General features: G+C 50.2%; 1 protein-coding gene across 2 annotated transcripts in view; it reads left to right on the forward strand.

The window, feature by feature from the left end:
- The window catches only part of Ssh1 (slingshot protein phosphatase 1), a 54,782-nt gene extending 35,108 nt beyond the window's left edge, over positions 1 to 19,674 (forward strand). For both annotated transcript variants that reach the window (XM_075983225.1, XM_075983235.1), the window contains 7 exons: positions 722 to 815; positions 2,806 to 2,934; positions 4,820 to 4,866; positions 5,922 to 6,068; positions 7,336 to 7,536; positions 10,562 to 11,096; positions 13,414 to 19,674. In XM_075983225.1, coding sequence (XP_075839340.1) covers positions 722 to 815; positions 2,806 to 2,934; positions 4,820 to 4,866; positions 5,922 to 6,068; positions 7,336 to 7,536; positions 10,562 to 11,096; positions 13,414 to 14,607 — 2,347 coding nt within the window. In that variant the 3' untranslated portion in view covers positions 14,608 to 19,674. The remainder of the gene's footprint in view (positions 1 to 721; positions 816 to 2,805; positions 2,935 to 4,819; positions 4,867 to 5,921; positions 6,069 to 7,335; positions 7,537 to 10,561; positions 11,097 to 13,413) is intronic.
- The last annotated feature ends 3,211 nt before the right edge of the window (positions 19,675 to 22,885 follow it).

Here is a 22,885-nt window from a genome sequence, read left to right on the forward strand (position 1 = left end):
CTCCCTCGCATGCACATTCGCCCTTTACAGCAGTGGGTTTGATGAGTGCATCTGTGAGCCGTGATCCTGCGTTTCAGTCAGATCACCACAGAGATGCCCCACCCTGGATGCCCCTCCTCCTGCTTGTGCTCTGTGCTCAGGATGTGTCCCCACGAGTTGGTAGTAGCAAATTCAGCCCGCTGTATTGAGCCTTCACAACTTCCTCAACAGAGAAAGTGACTAAGGCCACATTCTCTGACTTCTCAGGGGTCAGGGTCCCACTCCCTCAGGGAGATGTCGGCTGGGAGACTAGTTGGAAGAGAAGAGTTGCTCAGACTGCCAGACGCCACCAAGAATTCTTGAGATGAAATGATGGCCGTTTGAGACTTTGGCGGGAGGATTGTCCCAGTCCCCATGACCCTAGGAGTTAATTAACAGGGCTGGCATGCAGACGTTACGAGGATTCAGAGACTTGGATTTCATGTGAGGACTCATGCAGCAATGCCCCAGATAGGAATAGCAGGTGGAGATGGACCCACCGTGTAGGGATGTAGGCAGTTACAGCATGTGGCCTGTGTGAGCAGCCAGTCCTCTACCCACTGGCCTGCTGGGCTCTTGTGGGATACTTCTCCAAACACTGTACACACACCCACAATAGCCGAGGTTAGACCTGTGAGGGTCTCACGTCCGTCTGAGATTTCTTTCTCAGAGTTCTGCAGCTTTCTGTACGTTTTCTTCCTAGGCCAACTGAGGGGGAAAGAACTGAGCGTCTCATTAAAGCCAAGCTCCGGAGCATCATGATGAGCCAGGACCTTGAAAATGTGACTTCTAAGGAAGTAAGAGACCCCCCGCCCCCTGCCCATAGCAGGCCCAAGCCCCTTACGCATGTTTGTCTTGCCAGGTTCCCAACAGAGGTCGGCCCGGTACCTTCCGGTGTTGGCACGCATCCCTGCATTTTGCCCTGTAGTGGCACTAGGGCTGTGGAGGACCCAGGCTTAGAGTTAGACTCCAGAGATCATGAGCAGACTGTCGGCCCTCTCTGAGCCCTGGGGGAGGTTGTAGAAGGTCCTAGGTTCATCCAGGGAACCTCAGCCTTCCATGCCCTTTCCTGCTTTTGTGTGCCCCCCACCCCCGACCTGTGCCATCTCAGACTGCTCCCTCTACCTTTTAAGCCCTCCTTGATCAGTTTTTCTTTTTGTCCCTTGCTTGGTAGAGGGAGATGCTGTGGGCATTAAAGAGATGGCTCCTTGGTCAAGAGCATTAGTGCTATCCCTTATGGTAGCTCACAGCCATCTCTAACTCCATCTCCAGGAGATATGACGCCCTCAGCTGGCCTCTACAGGTACTGCATGCAGGTGGTGCACAGATAAGTACAGGCAGAACCCTCAAACAAATCTAGAGGCTGTTGGGGGCAGGGGCACACACCGTTAATCCTAGCACTCAGACAGAAATTCTCTGTGACTTCAAGGCCAGCCTGGTCTACATAATGAGTTCCAGGCCAGCCAGGACTACATAGTGAGACCCTGTCTCATGAAATAAAAATCTTTAAAATGTTTTAAGCTATTGCATTTACTTATATATTTAATTGGGGTGGTGGTGGTGGGGTGGACAGCACATGTGTAGGAGGGAAAACAGCTTGCAGGAGTTGGGGTTCTTCCACTATGTGGCTCCTGGGGCTTGAACTCAGGCAGTTGGGTTTCGTTCCTGGCTCTTGTACTTGCTGAGCCGTCCTGATGGTCCTTTGTTTTTATTTAAAGAATGCAACAAATTACAGGAAGTTTAAAGTGTTATTTATTATTTAATTATTTATTATTTTGGTATTTGTGAGTCTGGCTGGCCTGAACTCACCATGCATCCCCTAGGCACGCCTTGACCGCAGTCTTCCCACCTCACATTAGTCTTCATCTGTAATTGATGAATACTTTGATCCGCCATGTGTGATACCTTCAACAGGAAAGTGGCTTTACCTTCTCACTGCAGCAGTGTTGGTACCTAATTGTGAAAGTGAAAGTTTTAAACACAGTAGAAAAGATTTTAGGAAAAAAGTAAGATTTCCTTGTTGAAAATACTGGGCTTCCTCCTGTCGGGTTAGGTTGGAGATGAAGTGTGGGTGCCCACCACCCCACAGAGGTGCTACTGTGTCTAAACACATCCAGGACACAGTGCCCGCCACCACACAGAGGTGCTACTGTGTCTAAACACATTATCCCGGACACAATGCCCACCACCACACAGATGTGCTACTGTGTCTAAACACATTATCCCGGACACAGTGCCCGCCACCACACAGATGTGCTACTGTGTCTAAACACATTATCCCGGACACAATGCCCACCACCACACAGATGTGCTACTGTGTCTAAACACATCCAGGACACAGTGCCCGCCACCACACAGATGTGCTACTGTGTCTAAACACATTATCCCGGACACAATGCCCACCACCACACAGATGTGCTACTGTGTCTAAACGCATTATTCCGGACACAATGCCCACCACCACACAGATGTGCTACTGTGTCTAAACACATCCAGGACACAGTGCCCACCACCACACAGATGTGATTCTGTGTCTGAACACATTATCCAGGACACAGTGCCCGCCACCACACAGATGTGATCCTGTGTCTGAACACGTTATCCAGGACACAGTGCCCGCCACCGCACAAATGTGATCCTGTGTCTGAACACATTATCCTGGACAAAAGAAAGAAGTCACATTCACCCTTTTTGTAACCAGCACTGCACAGAGGTGCACAGTTCTTTGAACAGATCACTCCTAATAGGTTCTGCCCCAGCATCACCTCTGCTCTGTCCCGCCCACAGATCCGCAATGAGCTGGAGAAGCAAATGAACTGTAACCTGAAAGAATTCAAGGAGTTCATCGATAACGAGATGTTGCTCATCTTGGGCCAGATGGACAAGCCCTCCCTTATCTTCGACCATCTTTATCTTGTAAGAGTCATTGCCCCTGGTCCATCTGGTTTGGAAACCACGTTCACAGATACATGCTTATGAAGCCCCAAGATAGACTTCGCATCTATCTGAAATACAAGTGGCTGAGCTGTTCCCCTCTGAGCCCTGTTCCCAGAGCCCACCGAAGGATCCACCCCATGATGCACCTCCAGCTCAGTGTCTTCATGCCATAAATCTATAGAAGGCAATTGACTAGTTTTCAAAGGCAAGCAGGTTGTTAAAACTAGCCGGGAGATCATGAAGTCCAATTGAAAGTCAGACCTAGCAAGGCCAAGGTCCCCCTCCACCTTACCTGCCCTGTGGCCCATGGTAAGTCACTTTGCCACTGCCCTTCATGGGGTGATTGTGATTGATGGTTAAATAAGACACATTCTGGAGGTGACGAGTGTAGTTTCTGTAGGCCTGGTTTTGAATACAGATGGAGACTATGGTTAGAGGAATGTCTCTTACAGGAGCTGAAGGAAGTGGCTTCGGCCACTGAGGGAGACAGCTTCAGTCTCCATAAACACATAAACATGCACACACATATTTATATGTGGGCTTTTGAGACAGGAGCTAGCTTCGTATGTAGCTCAGGCTAGCCCAGACTTTGTGATCTTCTGCTTCAGCCTCCTGAGCGTTGAATGCATCTTTATGTTCTTGTTTATATTTGAGTCTTCCTGCATGAACAGATTTCATGCTTTATCCATTGAGCTTCCCAGGAGAAAAAGTCGGCAGGAGATGGAGATAGCGCGCCATGTTTGCCAGGACTGCAGACCTTTGCATTTCCAGAGTAGTGATCGCTTCTTCATGTTTCTCTTCTGTGTTCCTTGAAAGACCAGGAATAGAGGAGTTTTTAATGATACAGTTTGTAAAAGTATCTAGTCGTGCATTCTGTAGACAGTTGGGAAGAGTAAAGCTATTCCCAGTCTCCCACGCTGAGGGAGCCAGTCACTCATAGCATTTTGATGTGTTGATTTTTACATTTTTCAGTTTCTTGTGGTATTAGAATTAGAACCCAGGCCCCGAACACTGCGTTTCTCTGATGCCTATGTAGAAAAAGAGACAGTGCCGTCTCTGCTCGGGTTCATAGTCATGTTCCTCTTGGCTTATTCCTTACACTAACATGATGATTTATTTATTTTATTTCCGGATTGGTTTTTGGCTTTTGAAACAGGGTTTCTCTGTGTAGCCCCCAGGTAAACTGGAACTCACTGTGTAGACCAGGCTGGCCTGGCCCTGAACCTAGAGATTCACCTGCCTCTGCCTCACAAGTGCTAGAATTACAGGCCTTCACTACCATCCCCTGGCTTATTTTATTTTGAGACAAGGTCTCACTGTATATCCCTGATTGGCCTTCAGTTTCAAATTCATGGCCATCCTCCTGCCTCTGCTACTTGGAATTGGCGTGGTTTCTTTTGAAATGCCCATCTTAAGGATCTATTGCCATTTATCTTACTGGTTCCATCCTATTAGACCTTTGGGTCCCTGTTGTTTTCCTGTGAATAACCCTAAATGCCCATGTTCCTAAGTCTGTGTGAGCCCTGGCCATCCCCTCAGGATCAGAGGGTGGGGACTTTTAAAATTAATACCAAAATACCTGCCAGGAAAGGGAGAGGGGTCCCCCCCCCCCATAGCTGATGGTGAGGTTTCAGGTCACTGCATGTGGTGGCTGTACCCATGCTGACTAAAAAGATTGGGGGATATCAAGCAGGCTTCCATGAAATGGGGGGAAGAAGACCACCTTCCTCTTAGACTCCTGCCTCTCCTGCTTCTTTCTGATCCTTCTTTCTGCTCTGAGGCTGAGGCTCCACTGTCAGGGCCCCTATGCATCCCACAAGCAGCTCTGTGACACTCACAGGGGTTTGTGTGATCTGTCCCCCAGGGTTCCGAGTGGAATGCATCCAATCTGGAAGAGCTGCAGGGCTCAGGGTGAGTCTGCTCCCCTCTTCCCCATCTCTCTAGGCAGCTTAGGCATCGCTACTCTGTGGAGGCTACAGACACTGCCTGCCCACCCTGACTGCCTCAGCCTGGTCTCTGCAGTGGCTGGAGCATCTCATGTGCCTCAGAATGCTACCCAGAGGGATCCATGGGCTCTAGATTTTTCCTGGAGTCTTGGGTGACTGGGCGGGAGGTCGGGGAAATCCAGGAACAGCTTAATCACACTGTGGAATGGAGGACAGCCTGGCCCTGGGCAGGCTCTGAGCTCGCTCCCACAGCCTTACTCCCCAGCAGAATTGCTTAGAACCCGAGTGTAGACACACGTCTCTGTTGATCTTTTGGTCCATCAGCAACTCTGAAAACTGGAGCACTCCTGGCAATACTTGGTGCCTGGTGGAATCTTGTGACTGACACTCCCCGCTGTCTCTGAGCAATGCTCAGCAGCAGGAGTGACAGCCACAAAATCACCATTCTGTGGTCGGCCTGATGTGCCTGCTGGCCTTCTGGAACTTACTGCAGCTGAAAACCGAGACTAAACAGAGCTTAAAATACATCCTTAGGACCTCCGGTCAGCAGAGCGGTCGTCAGTGAGAGGCTAGACTTTATGCTTCCATTTTACTGGGAGTAAATTGTGGTTCGTTGTCATTTATGGTGAAACCTATTTGAGACGTTTCCAATTACCAAAATCGTTTTGGTTTTCTAGAAATGAATGTACTGGTTAAGGGTGAGGAGCCGTGGGGTTTGAGTTAGTGGATGCTCTCATCTAGGGCATGAGTAATAGAAGGCCGTATTCTGCCTTTTAGCAAAAGAGAGCGGAGGCTTTTTTTTTTTTGTAAAGGGATTTTAGTATGGCATTTTAAAAAAAATAATACATTCTTGTCATGTGGAGGAAACATGGAAATGACTGTTAAGCAAAACCAGTTTCATTAGGAACATACGCGCTGTAGTGTGTGTATAGAAATTGACTTCTCTGCCAGTTTTTTTGTGACTTGTTTTTCTTGCTCCTCATTCTGATTCTGTAGACTATTTCCTTCTTTTCTCTGCAGGGTTGACTACATTTTAAATGTCACTAGAGAAATAGACAATTTTTTCCCTGGCTTATTTGCATACCATAACATCCGAGTCTATGATGAGGAGACCACAGACCTCCTCGCCCACTGGAACGAAGCCTATCATTTTATAAACAAAGCGAAGTAAGTTTGGGAAATTGGTCTTAGGAGGAACAGGTGGGCAGAAACAAGTGGCGGGCTAGATGACGTGGAAGAGTACCCCTGCTCTTGGGGTAGGTGGTCATGGATACAGATGCCCAATGCCGGGAGAGGCTTTGCTCTCCGGTGGGCCTTTGGTTTTAGCAACAGGACACCAGGCATCAAAGTGAACAGGCAAGGATTGGCCTTGTCCATAGTGTGCCTTCATATTCTCTCCCAAGGGCCCATGATTGTGATTTTGAGCCCAGTTTTTGTCATTAACTCTGATTCCAGGCCAATGTCCAATACTAAGTACCTCTAGGTAGCTCTCTGGGGCATCCTGGAAAGGGCTAGTGCATGCTGGGCCTAGAACTCTTGGACAGCTCCCCCAAAGAGTACCGGGGGGGGGTCCATGTTCCTCTGTGCCTAGATGGGCAGTCCCAAGATGAGGCCATCTCCACACCTCCTGAGCCCAGCCCCCTCCTTATTCTCCTTTGGAGCAACTGTTCTGTCCTTACCAAATGCCTTCCCTCTTGCTTTCCCAGGGCACAGACTCCAGACTCCTTGCTAGTGAGTGTAGAAGGCAGGAGGAGCAGTGTTGTGGGGATGGGATTGAAACCCTAGTGTAGGAAACTGGAGCCTGCTCACCCCACTTCAGCTTCCCAGGTGTAGCCTCTGCCAGCCTGGCGTGTCTTCACCCTCTCCATCAGGGAGAGGGTCATTGTCCCTTGTGTGTCTGGTAAATCAGCTGTGCCCAGGCCAGCACTGCCTTCTTACAAGTAGCCGGATCACTGGCCCCATCCTCCCCTAGCTCGGTAGTTCTCTGGCCAGATTGCTGTTATCCTTGCGTTCCCTCCAGGAGCTCAGTCTTTCCGCAGGGTGCAGCATTTTTGCCTCACTGACCCTGTTTTCTACAGTAGCTCATTCAGGGCCTCCAACTGCTGTAGCAGCTGGACTGTCCGGGTGCGGCCCTGGAAGCAACTTTGGGTGGCCTCACTTATCCCAGTAACGGGGGAGACTGTTTGGAAGCAGGCCCTGCAAAGTTGGGCAGGCCATGCGGATTCATCTGTTCTCCCATTGTGTGCTAATTGATTTCACAGCAAAGTTATTTCCTTTAGAGGGTGTGTGAGATCTGTTCCATAAACATTAGGGCAGAGAAGGATTGGAACTATGCGATAACTTTAAAAATGAAATTGGTTAGTAAAACCCGAGTGGTAAGTCAGGGACAGCTCTTAATCCTTGCTCTTAACCCCCCCGCCCAAAATCCCTGCAGAAGAAATCATTCCAAGTGCCTGGTCCATTGCAAAATGGGCGTCAGCCGATCTGCATCCACGGTCATAGCCTATGCGATGAAGGAATTTGGCTGGCCCCTGGAGAAAGCGTATAACTATGTGAAGCAGAAGCGTAGCATCACGCGGCCCAACGCAGGCTTTATGAGGCAGCTGTCTGAGTATGAAGGCATCCTGGATGCAAGGTGAGTGTGTACCTAGAGACAGACTGGCACACCACGCTGGCCAGGCCAGCTTGGGCATTCCGCTCTTCTCCTGTCAGCCTGGCAGGAGCTTCCACAACTGGAAACCAGCCTCTCGGGAGCTGGCGTGGAAAAAGAGCAGCTATTGTTGGGGCTGTGATTAGTGGTTTCCAGGAGGGATCCGTTTTGATTTTGTTGGCACTTGTAGAAACTCTTGCTGGGCAAGGGAAGGTGCCTACATGCCCGTCCAGGGTACATCCTAGTGTGTGGTGTGGGCCTGAGCATATCTTTTCCCTCAGCACCTGCTTTACGCCAAACTCAGGGACTGAAGAGGCCTGGTTCACCACAGGCGAGCCTGGCAACCTTCCCCAAGCCCAGTCCCCTCTTCTGGGTTAAGGATTTGACATCCAGGTATCAGATGCTTGCAGTCCCTCAGAAACCTAAAAGGTGGACCATTGCATGATCCAAAAACTCCGCTTCACTGTATATACCCAGGAGCCTGGAAATCTGGGGACTCAGAGAGTTGTGTCGATGGCAGTGTAATTTACAGTGGCCCAAAGGGGAAGGCTGCCGTGAGTTCCTTGGTGGGTGGGTGGATGAGCAAACAGGGAGTGTGTTTAGGAATCTCCCTCTGCCTACCGAAGGAACTGCCTGCCCCAGAACTTCAAAGCTAATAATCTCTGCCACATATCAAGATCCCATCTCCTTCCCGCCCCATCAGAAAGGAAGGAAAGGGAAATTCTGACATGTGTGATACACCCTGAACAAATTTCGGGGCCATCAGGAAAAACTGTGGCCCCATGCTTGTATGAGGTCCCTAGAGATGGAGAACGTGGTATCGGTGACCAAAGGCTGGAGAGGTGACAGTTGAGCTGTTATGGCCGGTAATGCTTATTGTGTGCTGTGCAGAGTTATGGAGACGAATCGTAGTGTGCTGTTGTGAGTGTGTAAAAGTCAAGATGGACAGCTTAGTGCAGTTTTCAAAGTGGCAGGGCTCTGAGATTGCACGAGCAGTCACTGCAGGTCCTTGACAAGTTAATAAATGTCACTGCTGGATCTGTCTCCCACCTCTAAGTAAGTTTTGATTTCTCATTTCACAAGTGAGCCTGGGCCAGTGCTGAAAGGGCAACTTGTCTCCTGTCACAGTTGGCTTCTGGGTGCCAAGAGAGAGATTTACACCTACATGTTTTGGCTGCTGCAGGAGAGAGCAGTTGTTGCTGGGGGCCCTCAGGCTGCTGGGGCAGATGCCAGTGTCTGGGGGCTCGCTTTCTCCCTGCCCCACGTCCAGTCTGTTTAGATTATTTCTGACTGGTGCTGGGAATCCAGAGGCTGAGTCCTTCCGTTCCTGGGACAGGTTTAGGGAAGAACTGCTCCAGCAGGGATGAGCAGGCTCGGAGAACCACCGCAGCCACCTCTGGATTGTTTGACATCATTTGGACACTGTCAGGTCCCTAGGCAACTGGAGGAGAAAGAGGGAGAGAAGCGCCTGCTCTCCTTTGGCCTCTCGGGTCACCTGCTGCCTCCAGCCACAGCCTCGCCGAGGGTCTCCTGTGGGCCCACAGCAGTACACACTGCTTCATGGTGTGGAGCCCACGGGGAAAGGGGCAGTGACCGAAGAGCATCTTCTCCAGTGGGTGTGACTGCTCACCCCCGCACCCCCACAGCTTGCCCTCGTACCCCTGCAATGCAGATTTTACTCCCAGGTCCTCGGGAGGTGGAGGTGACCTTAGTTGATCACCTCTGTCACTATAAAGTTTTTTTCTCTCTTTTATTCTTGGCTCGTACCATCAAATGTGTTATAAAAAAACAGTGCCAGTCCCTGCCCCTAACTTAGCAACTGTTGACAGTTAATTGCTTCTGGGGTAGACACCTGGGTCACCCATGTTCTCATAGATGCCCTACACCCATGAGTAATGGCCACACAAATTGGGCTTAGAAGCCTGTTTTTAGAAAGAATACACACCAGGCTTGGTGGTGGTGGTACACGCCTTTAATCCCAGCACTTGGGAGGCAGAGGCAGGTGGATCTCTGAGTTCAAGGTTTACAGCCTGGTTTACAAAGTGATTTCTAGGACAGCCAGGGCTACACAGAGAAACTCCATCTCAAAAAATTAAAAAAAAAAAAAAGACACAGTCTTGGGGCAGTGGAAGCTGGGGTGAATATGGTATGAAATTCTCAAGATTCTGTAAAAAATAACTGTCTTTTTAATGCCATAGGCTAGGTATGCAGCCCAGTGATACAGTACTTACGTGTCCGCCCATCTCCATATGAAAAGTAATAATAGAAACATAAGACGAATTCTTTCAAGCCAGGATATAGTTCCAGCAATTAGAAGGAAGAGGTAGAACTTAGGTAGCCTTGGCTACATCATAAGTTTGGAGCTAGCCTGAGCTAAATAGATCCTGATTCTTAAAAAAAGAAAGAAAGAAAGAAAGAAAGAAAGAAAGAAAGAAAGAGAGAGAGAGAGAGAGAGAGAGAGAAAGAAAGAAAGAAAGAAAGAAAGAAAGAAAGAAAGAAAGAAAGAAAGAAAGAAGAGGAAATCGTTAAAAATGGACCTCTAGTTTCTGCCTGAAACAAATACTTAGAAGTTTTTTGAAATCTTCCCCGGTATGGTCGTGTTCACCTCGATTCACTAGTGTGCAGAGAACATGACACTCTCTCTGCTTTGACCCCTGAGTTTTCTCACATGATGGTTACTCTCATGGGTCACAGAAACTGAGTGACAACCATCAGTGACTTGACCGGATTCACACGGTAAGACAGACACAAACATGAAGGCCAAAGGACCTCCAGGCAAAACTCCCACTGCATCTGCCACCATTGTCCCCACACAGCAAAGGGGAAGCTGAAAGGCTTCTCATGTCGGCCATGGTGACTGAGGGTGCTGTCATCCCTGTGTGCCCTGGAGAATGGACGTCTGATGCAGGCTGTCTGCATGCAGGCTGCCTGCTACTTGTTCTCCTAGCCTTCCTGCTAGGACCTGCTGCTGTTGTCCCCTCAGCTCACTGCCTGCTCTTTCTCCCCATAGTAAGCAGCGGCACAACAAGCTGTGGCGCCAGCAGCCTGCAGATGACCCTGCAGCAGAGCCCAGCGAGCTCTTGCCAGAGACCCTGGATGATGCCCTGGACACCCGGCTGCCGTGCTTGGATGACACCACCCAGCCCGGGCTTGCAGGAAGCCAGGCCCCAGGAGGACCCTCTCTCCCTTGTTGTTTCCGAAGACTCTCAGATCCCCTCCTCCTCCCCCATCACGATGCCGCAGGCAGCCTGGTCCACCTAGAGGATCTGGAGCGGGATGCTCTGCTGGAGGACGCCGCTCAGCCAGTGGAGGTGCACAAACTGGTCCAGCATTCCCAAGAAGGAGCCAGGCACTGTGAGAAGGATGTGAAGAAGAAGCTAGACTTTGGGAGCCCCAAAGCCCGCGGTGGCTCCTTGCCACAGGCGGGGGAGATGGAGAAGAATTGTGACCAGAGAGCTGGGAGGTGGAGGCGGGCCTCCACCCAGCTTGACCAGGAAAACCTAAACAATAACAACAGCAAGAGGAGCTGCCCCAATGACTTCAAGGTAGGCGGGGACCACTGTGGTAGCAGCATGCCATGCCACTTCTGCCCCACCCCACAGAGATCTCACTTCATCCCACAGGGTTTATTTCAGGAGGAGACTGTTATCACTTGACTGTATAGCATGTGCCTCGCTAGAGGATAGGCCATGTGTAAGGGATACCTAAATCTTGTGATATCCTCTCATCCACGGTGGGGCTTCTGACTCGTTTCATCACCCCAGTTCATCCCTGAATCGATATGTGATGTTCCTGATTCATCTCTGCACCTGCCACAGCCCCCCGGCTCTTTCTCCTTGGATGGCTTTGAAACAAATCCCAGAGGTAGCATTCCCTTCCTGATGCTCCGTTAAGTGACAGAACAGTGCTGTCCCTCTTCAGCTCACGCTTTGCTCCTTGTGTCCCTTAAAGCTGCCAGCCTTGGGGGATGATGTCCGGGGAGCCTTCACTCCACCCTCGGGATGCTCGGAAAGTGGCTGGTCCCACACCCTATATATCTTCCCTGTTCCAGCATCCAGTCATGACCTGGGGCGGGGGTGGGGGGGTCTGTCTGCCCCTCCAGTATTCACCAAAGGCTTGGGGCCAGGAACTTTCTGTCCCTTTGCCATGACTGCAATGAAGACTCTCAGGGAGACACTGAAGTAGAAAGTTAGTTTGTAATTAACATTCGGCTCCAATGCTAAGCAAAAACAAAACAAAAAAGCACCTAACCACCCTGGCGGTTCATCTGTTTGCCGGCCTCTAAGTAATGAAATATGTTCCAGACCAGAAAGGAACTACATGCCTCCCCCACTGCCCACCACTTCCCTTAGAGAGGACAGATGATATAAAATACCTTTGTCTGGGCCAGTGGTGCTGTGGTTAGCCCCAGCGGCCTGACTATGAGTCACTGGATGGTGACCAGGAGGGTAGGGTAAAGGGCTCAGTGGACTCAGCACCAGGACCCACCAGGACTGAACCTGGAGACAAGCAGCCATTTGAATGCTTGACTCCTTTTGTTAACTGTGGCTTGCGGGGCTGGCATGGGTTCCTGTTTTGTATGGGGTGAAGGGAAGGCACACTTGAGGGCACAGCAGAACAGAGCTTGACTCAGAGGCGGTGGAAGAGGGCAGCTTGCTAGGGACAGGCTGAGAAGCAATGCTGTACTGTGTGAGGGGCAGGAGCTGCATGAGCCTGTCGTGGTGCGGCAGCAGTGATGGATGCGGACGGGAGTGGCTGAGGGAAGCACAGGGGACTCCTTCAGAAGAGGCATAGGTGGCAGCAGAGCCTGTGAGCCTGAGACGACTTGGCAACACAAAATGGAATCGTGGCAGAATTGAGACTCCTTCCTCCACAGCCGTCACTGAAAGGCTCCTTTCTCCTAGCTATGGGCTCTCCAGTCAGGCAGCTGGGAAAGCCACCCTCATGCTTCTCGCCTTCATCATCATTGATTGGCCTTTGAGCAGGTACAGGGTTGTCCTGGCAGGGAAGGCAAGAGAAGTCCTTGTCCCATTCACTGAGGCCCCAGTGACCAAAAGGCAAGTGGTGTCCTTGGGAGATGGTGTAACGAGTAGTTACATGTGTTTGAGTTGGAGGCAGTCCGAGAGCCGTTTTGCCAGTCCCTAGATTATAATGACCATGGCAGGTTGATGGTCCCCAAGTTGTGAAGGACTCTGTATTTAGGGTGCAGTTAGCCTGGGCGCAGTCACCTCTGCCAGAGAGAACCTCCTTTGTATGCTGCTTTGTTGTCATTTGTTTGCTTTTTAAATTCTAGTTGTTTGGTTTTTAAATTTTATTCCAAATTATGCGTTGGTGTGTGGGTTTATATGCATGCGTGCCAGCGTTTTGGGGAGCCAGAGGCATTGGCTACCCTGCAGCTGGAGTTAGGCTGTGAGCTGTCTGACGTGGCTGCTGGGGACTGAACTCAGGTCCTCTGAAAGAGCATTAGCCGGCTCTCCAGCCCTGCCACTCTCTTCTCCAGTGCCCCCTGCTTTCCAGAACAGACCATGGCCAGGGAAATGTCACCCTGGCTGATGGCAGAGACAGACTGAGAAGGGAGGGCCTAGGCTCTGTCCCAGCCCAGTGCCTTAAGGTCATCATTTTGACTTGTGGAAAATCAAGATCAACATCCCTTAGGCCTCTAGAACCTCTGTTCTTCATGACTGGTGTGTTCCACACAGTCTTGAACCCTGAACAAATGAAAGCACTAACCCCGCCCCCCACATACACATACATATACACAGGGCCGGCCATCCCTATGCACCCCTGCCACAGTGACCCACTTTGTCCTTTTGGTCTCTGGCTCGGGATCACACTTGCTCATGGTACTCTTGTTGCTTGCAGCACGATGCTGTGTTTGGAATCCTCAGTAAAGTGAAGCCTTCCTACACATCCTGTGCTGACTGCATGTACCCTGCTGGTGGGGCTCCTGAGGCCTCCACAGAACGGCACGAAGACCCCAGTGCTCCCGCCATCTGCACCCAGCCAGCCTTCCTGCCCCATGGCACATCTTCCCCAATGGCCCACACGAGCTGCAGGTCCCAAGCTCCAGAGAGGCTGGCCTCTGGTCCAGCCAGCGCTCCTCCATTCCTACTACCAGCAGGCTCAAGGAAGCCAGACATCAGTGGCTCTGGAACTGGGGCTTCCCCAGAACCACCAGCAAGCCTTCTAGAACCTTCCAGAGAAACCTCAAAAATCCTTCCAAAGTCACTCCTTTTAAAGAATTCTCACTGTGATAAGAACATCGCCAACATGGAAGCAATGAAGGAAGAATTGTCAACTAAGAAAGAAACGAAGCCAGCTAAGGACCTGAGGCTTCTGTTCAGTAATGAGGCAGAGAAGCCGAGCACCAATAGCTACCTGATGCAGCATCAGGAGTCCATCATCCAGCTGCAGAAGGCGGGCCTGGTTCGAAAGCACACCAAAGAACTAGAGAGGTTGAAGAGCCTGCCTTCAGACCTACCGTCTGCCTGCAGGGACAATGCCACCAGCAGGCTGGAGGCTAGCATCCCTGAGGAGGGCCAGGAGCCTGGACACCTAGCCCTGTGCAGCCAAGCAGGGGCTGATGAGAAACCTCCAGAAGGAGCCTTGGTGAAGAGCCCGACTCCTACCCTCCTCCGCCTAGATCACACCAGTAACTTCTCAAAAGACTTCCTGAAGACCGTGTGCTACACCCCCACCTCCTCCTCCATGAGTTCCAACCTGACCCGGAGCTCCAGCAGCGACAGCATCCACAGTATCCGAGGAAAGCCAGGCCTTGTGAAGCAGCGGGCGCAGGAGATCGAAACACGACTCCGGCTGGCGGGTCTCACTGTGTCGTCCCCACTGAAACGTTCCCACTCCCTCGCCAAGCTGGGAAGTCTCAACTTCTCCACGGAGGACCTGTCCAGTGAGGCTGACACTTCCACCATCGCCGACTCGCAGGATGCCAAGTACGGTCACTCTTCCTTCTTGCACGAACCGCAGGCCACTCTGAGGGACCCCACTGCAGCCTGTAAACCATCAGGGAAATCTGTCCCAGAAAACTTGAGAAGCTGAGCAGCATTCCGCCATGCGGGCTGAGGTTCTCACGGTGTCCTGGTCACACACGTCACACACGTCTTGATTTGCGTTAGCTTCAGTCATCCAGGCTTTCCTCACTCTTGCCAAAGAGCAGGGGCAACAAAGAAGTAACACCACACACATGAAGGAGACCCAGAACGTGCTTGGGCCACCTGGAGACTCAGCCAGGAGACAGCACTGAGCCTCAAGCCCTGTCTATGGGAAGATATGGACACACAGGCTGGGGCTGTGTCTTGGTTGTTAGAGTCTTGTCCACCATGCACCATGCCCTAGGTTTCATCCCCAGCACCCCATGAAGCCAGGCATGGTAGGACACCCCTATAATCCCATTACTGGAGTTGGAGGGTTTGGAAGTTCGAAGTCATTCTCAGCTATGTAGTGAGTTTAGACCAGCCTGGTGGAGAGAAGATAAGTCTGTACATACAAAATATTTTAATGTGCAGCCTGTGAGAGAAGAACCATGGTAATGTCGCTGCAGCCCATGTCCCCAGCTCGTTCCTGCCCTCAAGGGAGAATTCTCAGATAACAACACAAGTTCTACCTCTGTTCTCACTGTGTGTTTTTAAAATAGTAATGACCCAGGCTCGTTCTGAGGAACAATGCTGTGTCTGAAAAGGGGTTTTCCAAGAGAATCGTGGGGGGGTTGGAGGGTGAGGTCCCCCCAAAGTGTCAAGACTTTGAACCTGACCATCCAGGTACAATTGTGTGACATCATCAGAGGAAAGCACCGAGTGGCAGTCGTCTGTGACCCTCCGTCCTGGCACCTACGGTGGGGATGTGGGGTCCTCAGTCAGCTTCTAGCATCGAGCTTCCATCACTCAGTCATGAGGCATCGCTGAGCCACGTCTGCTGCTAACAAGACATTGTTATGTTTGGGATTGGGACGAGCTCATGTCCATGAGGTTGTGGGTCTGGGGTGTGGATCGTCCTACTGAGACACTGTGACCATCCCCTGCCCTCTCACACCAGGCTTGTTAGGTGCCATCTCTCCATCCGGTGAGAGGAAGGTCATGTCAGTAATGGGATACTCTCAGGGCCCTCTCCAGGAGCCACCGTTGGAGTAGTGGGTCTGTTGACAAAGCCTCACAGATGTTTGCATGCATCTCTTCCTGCAGGGCGAGTACTCCCTCCTGTCCAAATGATGCTCCCTCCTCTCCAGCTCCCCCATACGGGCCACAACACAGGTGTTAGCACAGGTTAGCCCAGTGCAGCAGGAGGCCAGGGCTCTGGGTTCAAATCAGGCACCTTAACTGGTGCCCATAAAGAAGACAGTGACGGCAGGATGCCAGGAGGGAGGGAGGGCCTGGTTTGGTGATTGGCAGACTAGGATGTGCCGCCCTGTGAGCTGACCATGACTTCTCCTCTGATTTATTTTGTTTCTGCTGTGGAAATGGTGTATTGGGGGTTTGGGTTTTTTGAGATTTTTTTTTCTGCGTAGCCCTCGGTGTCCTGGAACTCACTCTGCAGACCAGGTTCACCTATAACTTAGAGAGATCCACCCGCCTCTACCTCCCAGAGTGCCCCTCCTAGGGTTAAAGACGTGCACCACCATCACCTGGCTTACTTTTTTTTTTAATTTTTTAAATTTCAGGTAAGGTTTTACTATGTAGCTTTGGCTGTCATGGCACTTTGGAACTTGCTATGTAGACTGTAAGCCTCAAACTCAGCAAGGCTCTCCTGCTTCTGCCTCTCGAGTTTATAATTTTTTTTTTTGGTAGAATCCAATTGTGCAACCCAAACTGGCCTCAGACTCCAAGATGCCAAGATTACAGGTCTGATCCCATCCTGCCCCAGGTTTGGTTTTTACATTTTGAAGCGTTTATCAAGAGATAGATGAAGCTAGTGGCAGTGGCATGGGCTTGTGATCTTGCATCAGGGGACTGAGGACTGAGGCAGGTCCTTCATGAGTGAAAGGCCAACCTGGACCACACAGTGACCCTACCTCAAAAACAGTAGCCCTAGCCGGGCGGTGGTGACACACACCTTTAATCCCAGCACTCGGGAGGCAGAGGCAGGCGGATCTCTGTGAGTTCGAGGCCAGCCTGGTCTACAAGAGCTAGTTCCAGGACAGGCTCCAAAACCACAGAGAAACCCTGTCTCGAAAAAACAAAAACAAAAAAAAAAAAAAATAGTAGCCCTGACAGGGACGATGTCACCTGACTCAGGCATCTCCACAGGCCCTCCAGCTTGCAAACTGATCATCTGATGCCTCAGGACTACGTGTGGTACTGCAGGGAGACATATTGGGAGGCTTCCTTTGCTTCTTGGATGTCACAGACCAGATACTTCCTCCTCATGCCCCAAACTATGCCAGCCTTTCCCGATACCACTTGTGCAGATGGAGTCCCTGTGGCCATGACCACAGCTCTGTCCTGCAGTTGGCTGGTTCAGCCAGCTAGCTAAGCAAGACCACAAAGCCTTCGAGGACTGCCCGTGCCCCGAAAGTGGATGGATTGGAGTTAGTGCGGCTCCCAGAATGCCCATCCTGGAGAATAGCCAGCTCATCCCCAGGAACAAGGCTAGTCTCCTCATCGGTGCAGGGTCTTTGTGAGCCTCTCTCTCAGAGAATCTCCCCGGCAGGATCTAAAAAAAAAAAAAAAGACATGTATGTTGTTTTATAGGTATTTGTTTTCCTACCAGTGTCAATGGTAAGCACCTTAAAAAGTGATTATCCACTACTTATTCCTAAGACCCTGTAGGCTTCTCCACATTCCTCCAGCCAACAAAAGCAAACTTTGAAAAAGACCAACTTTAACAGATGTCTCCAAGTTTAATTTTGCGTGGTGGATCAATTTTTATGTCAACATAATTCCTTAGATTTGGTAATGATAGATTTCCACCAGATCTCTAATCCCGTCTGTAAGGGTGGCAGGATTCTGAAAACCACAATTTGTCCTTTTCTGTTCAAAGAATAAGAACAGGAGGAGGATCAACTCAATGGGCCTTTGACTTCAGGCAAACTGATGTCTCTTTTAGAAGCACTGGCACATCAGCCAGCAGGGGGCTGCCGCCCTGTGTTGTCCCCCTCCCCAAGTCACCAGAATGAGACCCTGGCTTGATGGCTTTCGCTTTGGCTGGAGGGTTCAAGCTATCTGTTGTCATGGTTTATTGGCATCTAATCTAAAGGGTTCTGTGGAATTATCCTGCCAAACCAGGCTCACCTCCGCAGTGACAACTACACATTGTCTTATGAAAAGTTTGTTCTAGCCAGGCTTGATGGCACACACCTTTAACCTCTGCAGAGGCAGGTGGATTACTGAGTCCAGGGCTACACAGACCCTGACCAAAAACGTTTGCTTTGTGAGCTACTCATCCATGCCTGGCTAATGCTCTGTGTATAATCTTAGCAAATTATGTACACACAAAAGAGGCACATGGGGCAAGCAGAGGGATTTGTGTAGCGTAAGCCACTGCTGAATTGAATTGTCTTCATTGAATGAAGAGCTTTCCCCCTAGCTGGATGCCCTAGGTTCTCAGCTACCCTCCTTGTTTCTGCTCACCTGCATAGCCTCCCAACAGTTTGAACCTTGTGGTGGCCTCGCCTTTCCTCAACCCGGAAGGCTTCTTGAAGTGTAAGGGAGATGGATACTAGATAGAGGGGGTGGGCAGTTGAGGTGCCTGATTACATGAGCTAAGAGCAAGGTGTCCTCTGCATCCCCAGCCCTGTTGTCCTCGGTAGGGAGACCCCTGCCAATCACACACGGTGCATCCCTGTGGCTCAGCCATGTAGGTACTCACAGGTACCCAGAGAGCTGCGCTGCTCTAGCAGAATATCCAGCCCTGCTAATCTAAAGCCCTTCCCTCTGTCCCATAGAAGCCCAGAGGGTGCTGCAGGATGGAACCAAATTTGGCACATACAACCCCATCAGGGTAAATACATTGCCTGTGGCATGGCACAGAATCACCTGACCTGGTTCCCATCCCGAGTTCCTGCTGATGATAAAGACCAATGAAGGTCGATGTTTCCCTGTCCAAAGCCCCCTGTTTTGTTATTGTTGGGTGTGAAAGTCCACTCTGCATGCATGTATGTACATACGTTTTTGTGTGTATACCTTGTATATTCGTTGTGTGTTTGTGTGTGTGCGTACCTGATCAAACCCAGTGTGTGGCATTTCTCTCATCACATACTGTGTCCTCTAGCTATGCAGTAAGTCACCCTAGACTCACCTGCAGTGATGCCACCAGGGGCCATCTGAAAAAGGGTGACCACCTTGTCTTTCCCTTTTGCAGTAGACACCACCGTCCCTCCAGTCCCTGTCTTCGGCAGGAGTCCTAACTGCGCAGCCTCTGCTGCCCTGGCTGTTGGCCCTGCTGCATGAGAAGATAGCTGCCTCTACACTGTAATTATTGTTTTACAATCGAGTGCCTTAATAATCGTTTACAAATACTGTGTATTTATGCACAACTGTTCAGCTCTCATCTGTTGTGGCTGTGTACTCTGTCTTGTCCTGGTGGTTGAGATTAGGACTTGAGTTCCTCTCCCCCCATTATGTTTATTCTGCTATGCAGTTGACATTTGTGGTTTGTGACTACAGAGCCTGCCAGAAATGGCACTGTTGAGCTCCTGCAGGCCAGGTTGGCGTCAGCAAACACCACAGCCCATGGTAGCCAATGAAGGTGTGATTGGTTTACCAGGCATCTGGGAGGTGGTGCAGGCCCTGCATCCCTGACCCACAGCCTGGTACCTCCCCCTAACCCCTCGCAGTTGAGCTCTGGATTGTAGAAGTTTGTAATCCCTAGTCCCCTTCACACCCCTGTTCTCCTGTCCATATCCTCAGCTCCTTGCAGCAGATTGGGGGTGCAGCTCACCCCAGATGAGCCACACCAGACCACGTCCTTCACCGTCAGAGGCTGCCGCCGGCCCCATGCATCACATCACAACTTTGATTTTTCTATTGTTTTTATATTATATATTTAAGAGGCAGTATCTTTTGTACTGTGAATTTGCAGTAGAAGCATAGTGCACTTTTTTTACTTCTGTTGGTGTGTACTGTATATAGTCTGCGTGCTTCTCGTGATGAAAATAAACACGTCCTTTATAAATGTCTTGCAACTGCCCGTGTGTGCCAGAGGCCCCGCCGCTAGCCCTTGCCAAGACCTCCGTTATGATCTTCCCCGTCATCCTTGGCATAGAGGAGCCGCGCTAGTGTCACCCCAGAGCTCTCCCTCCCAGTCCGGTCACCTGTGGCTGGGGTTGGACCAGTAGAGTGCAAGCCAGACCCTGGCGACACACACCTTTAATCCTGGCGCTTGGAAAGCAGAAGCAGGACGATTTCTGAGTCCGAGGCCAGCCTGGTCTACACAGTGACTTCTGTGCCAGCCTGCTGCAGAGTGACATCCTCTACCAAAAAAAAAAAAAAGTTTCTTGAGATGTTTGGGTTTTTGTTTGTCTGTTGTTTTGTTTTGAGACACAGTTTCTCTGTGTAACCCTGGTTGTCCTAGAACTCACTTTGTAAATCAAACTTGCTTCAAACTCTGAGATCTGCCTTCCTCTGTGTCTCCCAAATGCTGGAGAGATGTGCACCACCCACCTTTAATCCCAGCACTCAGGAGGCAGAGACAGGTGGATCTTTGTGATTTCAAGGCCAGCCTGGTCTACAGAGCAAGTCCAGGACAGGCTCCAAAGCTACAGAGAAACTGTCTCTAAAAACAAAACAAAAAGTATGCCACCACCACCTGGCCAAACCAAATTTTTATAAAGCATCTTGAGGGGCGGGGAAAAAAACAAGTCCTTAGTTCATGGTTGCAAAGGTTTCTGACCTGGGTTATGCGGGTCCCTTACTTTGGGGGCCCATGGCAAGGCAATATATCACCAAGTAAAACTGCTTACTGGGACTCAATGCAGGGAGGGACCGGAGTGGTCCCCAGTATCCACTTGAAGGGCACAACACCAGTGATCCAGTGTTCTCCTAGACCTCACCTCAAGCTAATTCCATCAGCTGCGACATCCTTAACTGCATTGGCCTTTTGGACACGTTTAAGGTCCCAAACACAACACCTGGATACCGAGGAAGTCAGGCTGCCGTGTCTTAAAACTGCCCTGCAGTTCGGAAGAGCCAAGGTAACTCCTGTTCCCCATATTGACTGCACCACTACTGGAGAGGGAGACTTTTGGTCCCGCTCTCCCAACCCCATGGCTAGGTAAGCCAGTCATACAGAATTTGTCAGGTACATGGACGGGACAGTAAGTCCACTCTGCCCAGATGCTGAAGTATGTTCCAGTTCATCTCAGTTTGCTGTCACAGCTCAAGAGACTGAAGAGTAAGCCAGGGTGTAAGTGTGTTAACTCACAGCAGTGAAACAGCCAGATTAACAGCCCCAGATAAACTCATGAGTCAAAATTGCCTGGGAATAATCTAATGTGAAATTAAAAGATTAGTCCAGCATGGTGGTACTTGCCTATAACCCCAGGATCAGAAGTTGAACGTTATCCTTGGCTTCTTAGGAAGTTTGAAGCCAGCTTGGGCTTCGTGAGTCCTTGTGTGACCAGCACTGGGGAGACTGAGGAAGGAGAAGCATTCTGAGATTCAGGCCACCCTGAGCTACAATGTGAAACTCATCTCCGAAAGATAAAGTTATAGCCAGGCATAGAACTCAGTGGCAGAGCGCTGACTTCCATGTGTACAGGGCCCTTAATTCCCCCCATGACTGGAAAGAAGGTAGATGGAGAAGAAGAGGGAGAGGCCAGAGGACAAATCTAAGTCAAAGCACACTGCCCACTGTAAAATGTGGTCGGTCGGTCGGTTGAAGATTTGTAGATTTTATGTCATGTATTTATGTGTTTTGCTCACGTTTGTGCACCACGCTCATTCATGCCTGGTGTTTACGGAGACCAGAAGAGGACACTGTATCTCCTGGTACTGAAATTAATGAGGCACCATGTGGGTGCTGGAGTCTAACCCCAAACTGCTGAGCCATCCTCAGTTCCTGCTCAGAGGTCTTTTAAACAGATGCATCTATGGTACAAGTGGGGCCCACACCTCTCTGGGCTCCGCCCACAAGTCAGTCTAGAGCAGTCTTAACAATCCTTTCACAGGCTTGCTTAGCATATATCCTACATATCAGATACTTACATTATAATTAATAACAGCAAAATTACAGTTATAAAGTAGCAACGAAAATATGGCTGGGGTCACCATACCATGAGGAACTGTGTTAAAGGGTTGCAGCGTTAGGAAGGCTGAGAACCACTCACTGGTCTAGGGGCAGGTCCCAGCAATGTGTATGTTTATCATAATACTCCAGAAATCCTGATAGCCATATTTAGAAACTGCTGAAATAAGAATGTGATGTAGGCTTACACTTTGCTAGGTACAACCACATTTTATACATACTTTGAGACAACACCCCCCCACACACACCCAGCAGCATGGGTGTTCTTCAGACCCCACATACCTGTGAGCTGCAGGCCCTCGGAACATGGCCCTCTAACCGTGCCAAGGTTGTGTACAATCCCAGATCACACCTTCAGTGTGAGTGGTTTTGCCAGGGAGGCACCAGTGTTTACTTAAGCTGAGGATGCCCTTTTGTGGTGAGAGATTGGCAGACTCTCCAGAAGGCTTGGGATTTCAGAAGGGTTCACACCAATCTAAGGACGCTGCGTTTTTCTGTCTTGAGTGTTCTGCCCAAACACATGAGTACACATGTGTGTCTGTGCTTGGTGCCCAAGGAAGCCAGAAGATGGTGTCAGATCTCCGGGAACTAGAGTTCCAGATGGCTGTGAGCCGCTATGCACTTGCTGGGACTAGATAGAACTCAGGTCTGCTGGAAAAGCAGCCAAGTGCTCTTAGCCACTCTGCAGCCCCCTGATGCCCCTTCAGTTGTAACAGGAAGGTGGACCTTCAGCCCTGTAGAAATCGGTACCATTTCATGCTCCATACTGCTGGGCTCCACAAGGTGACTTCCATATACTAGTTACCTTCAAACATGTAAGAGCCCAGCTTCAGCCTAAAATTCCTTTTTTGATAACTGTTCCAGCAAATAAAATGTTTCATTTATTAGCTCCCAAACCAGAGGAGGATGTACCCACATCTAACTAACACTGAAAGGCTGATTCTCAAGGTTGGGATGTGGCTCAGGGGTAGACTACTTTCCTAGAATGTGCAAGGCTGAATTTCAATACTAACACCAGAAAGAAAAAGAAGAAAAGAGAGAGCTGGAGAGATGGCTCAGAGGTTAAGAGCATTGCCTACTCTTCCAAAGGTCCTGAGTTCAATTCCTAGCAACCACATGGTAACTCACAACCATCTGTAAT

The sequence above is a fragment of the Microtus pennsylvanicus genome, chromosome 1 (assembly GCF_037038515.1).
Source record: "Microtus pennsylvanicus isolate mMicPen1 chromosome 1, mMicPen1.hap1, whole genome shotgun sequence".
In the NCBI taxonomy this organism is placed as follows: domain Eukaryota; kingdom Metazoa; phylum Chordata; class Mammalia; order Rodentia; family Cricetidae; genus Microtus; species Microtus pennsylvanicus.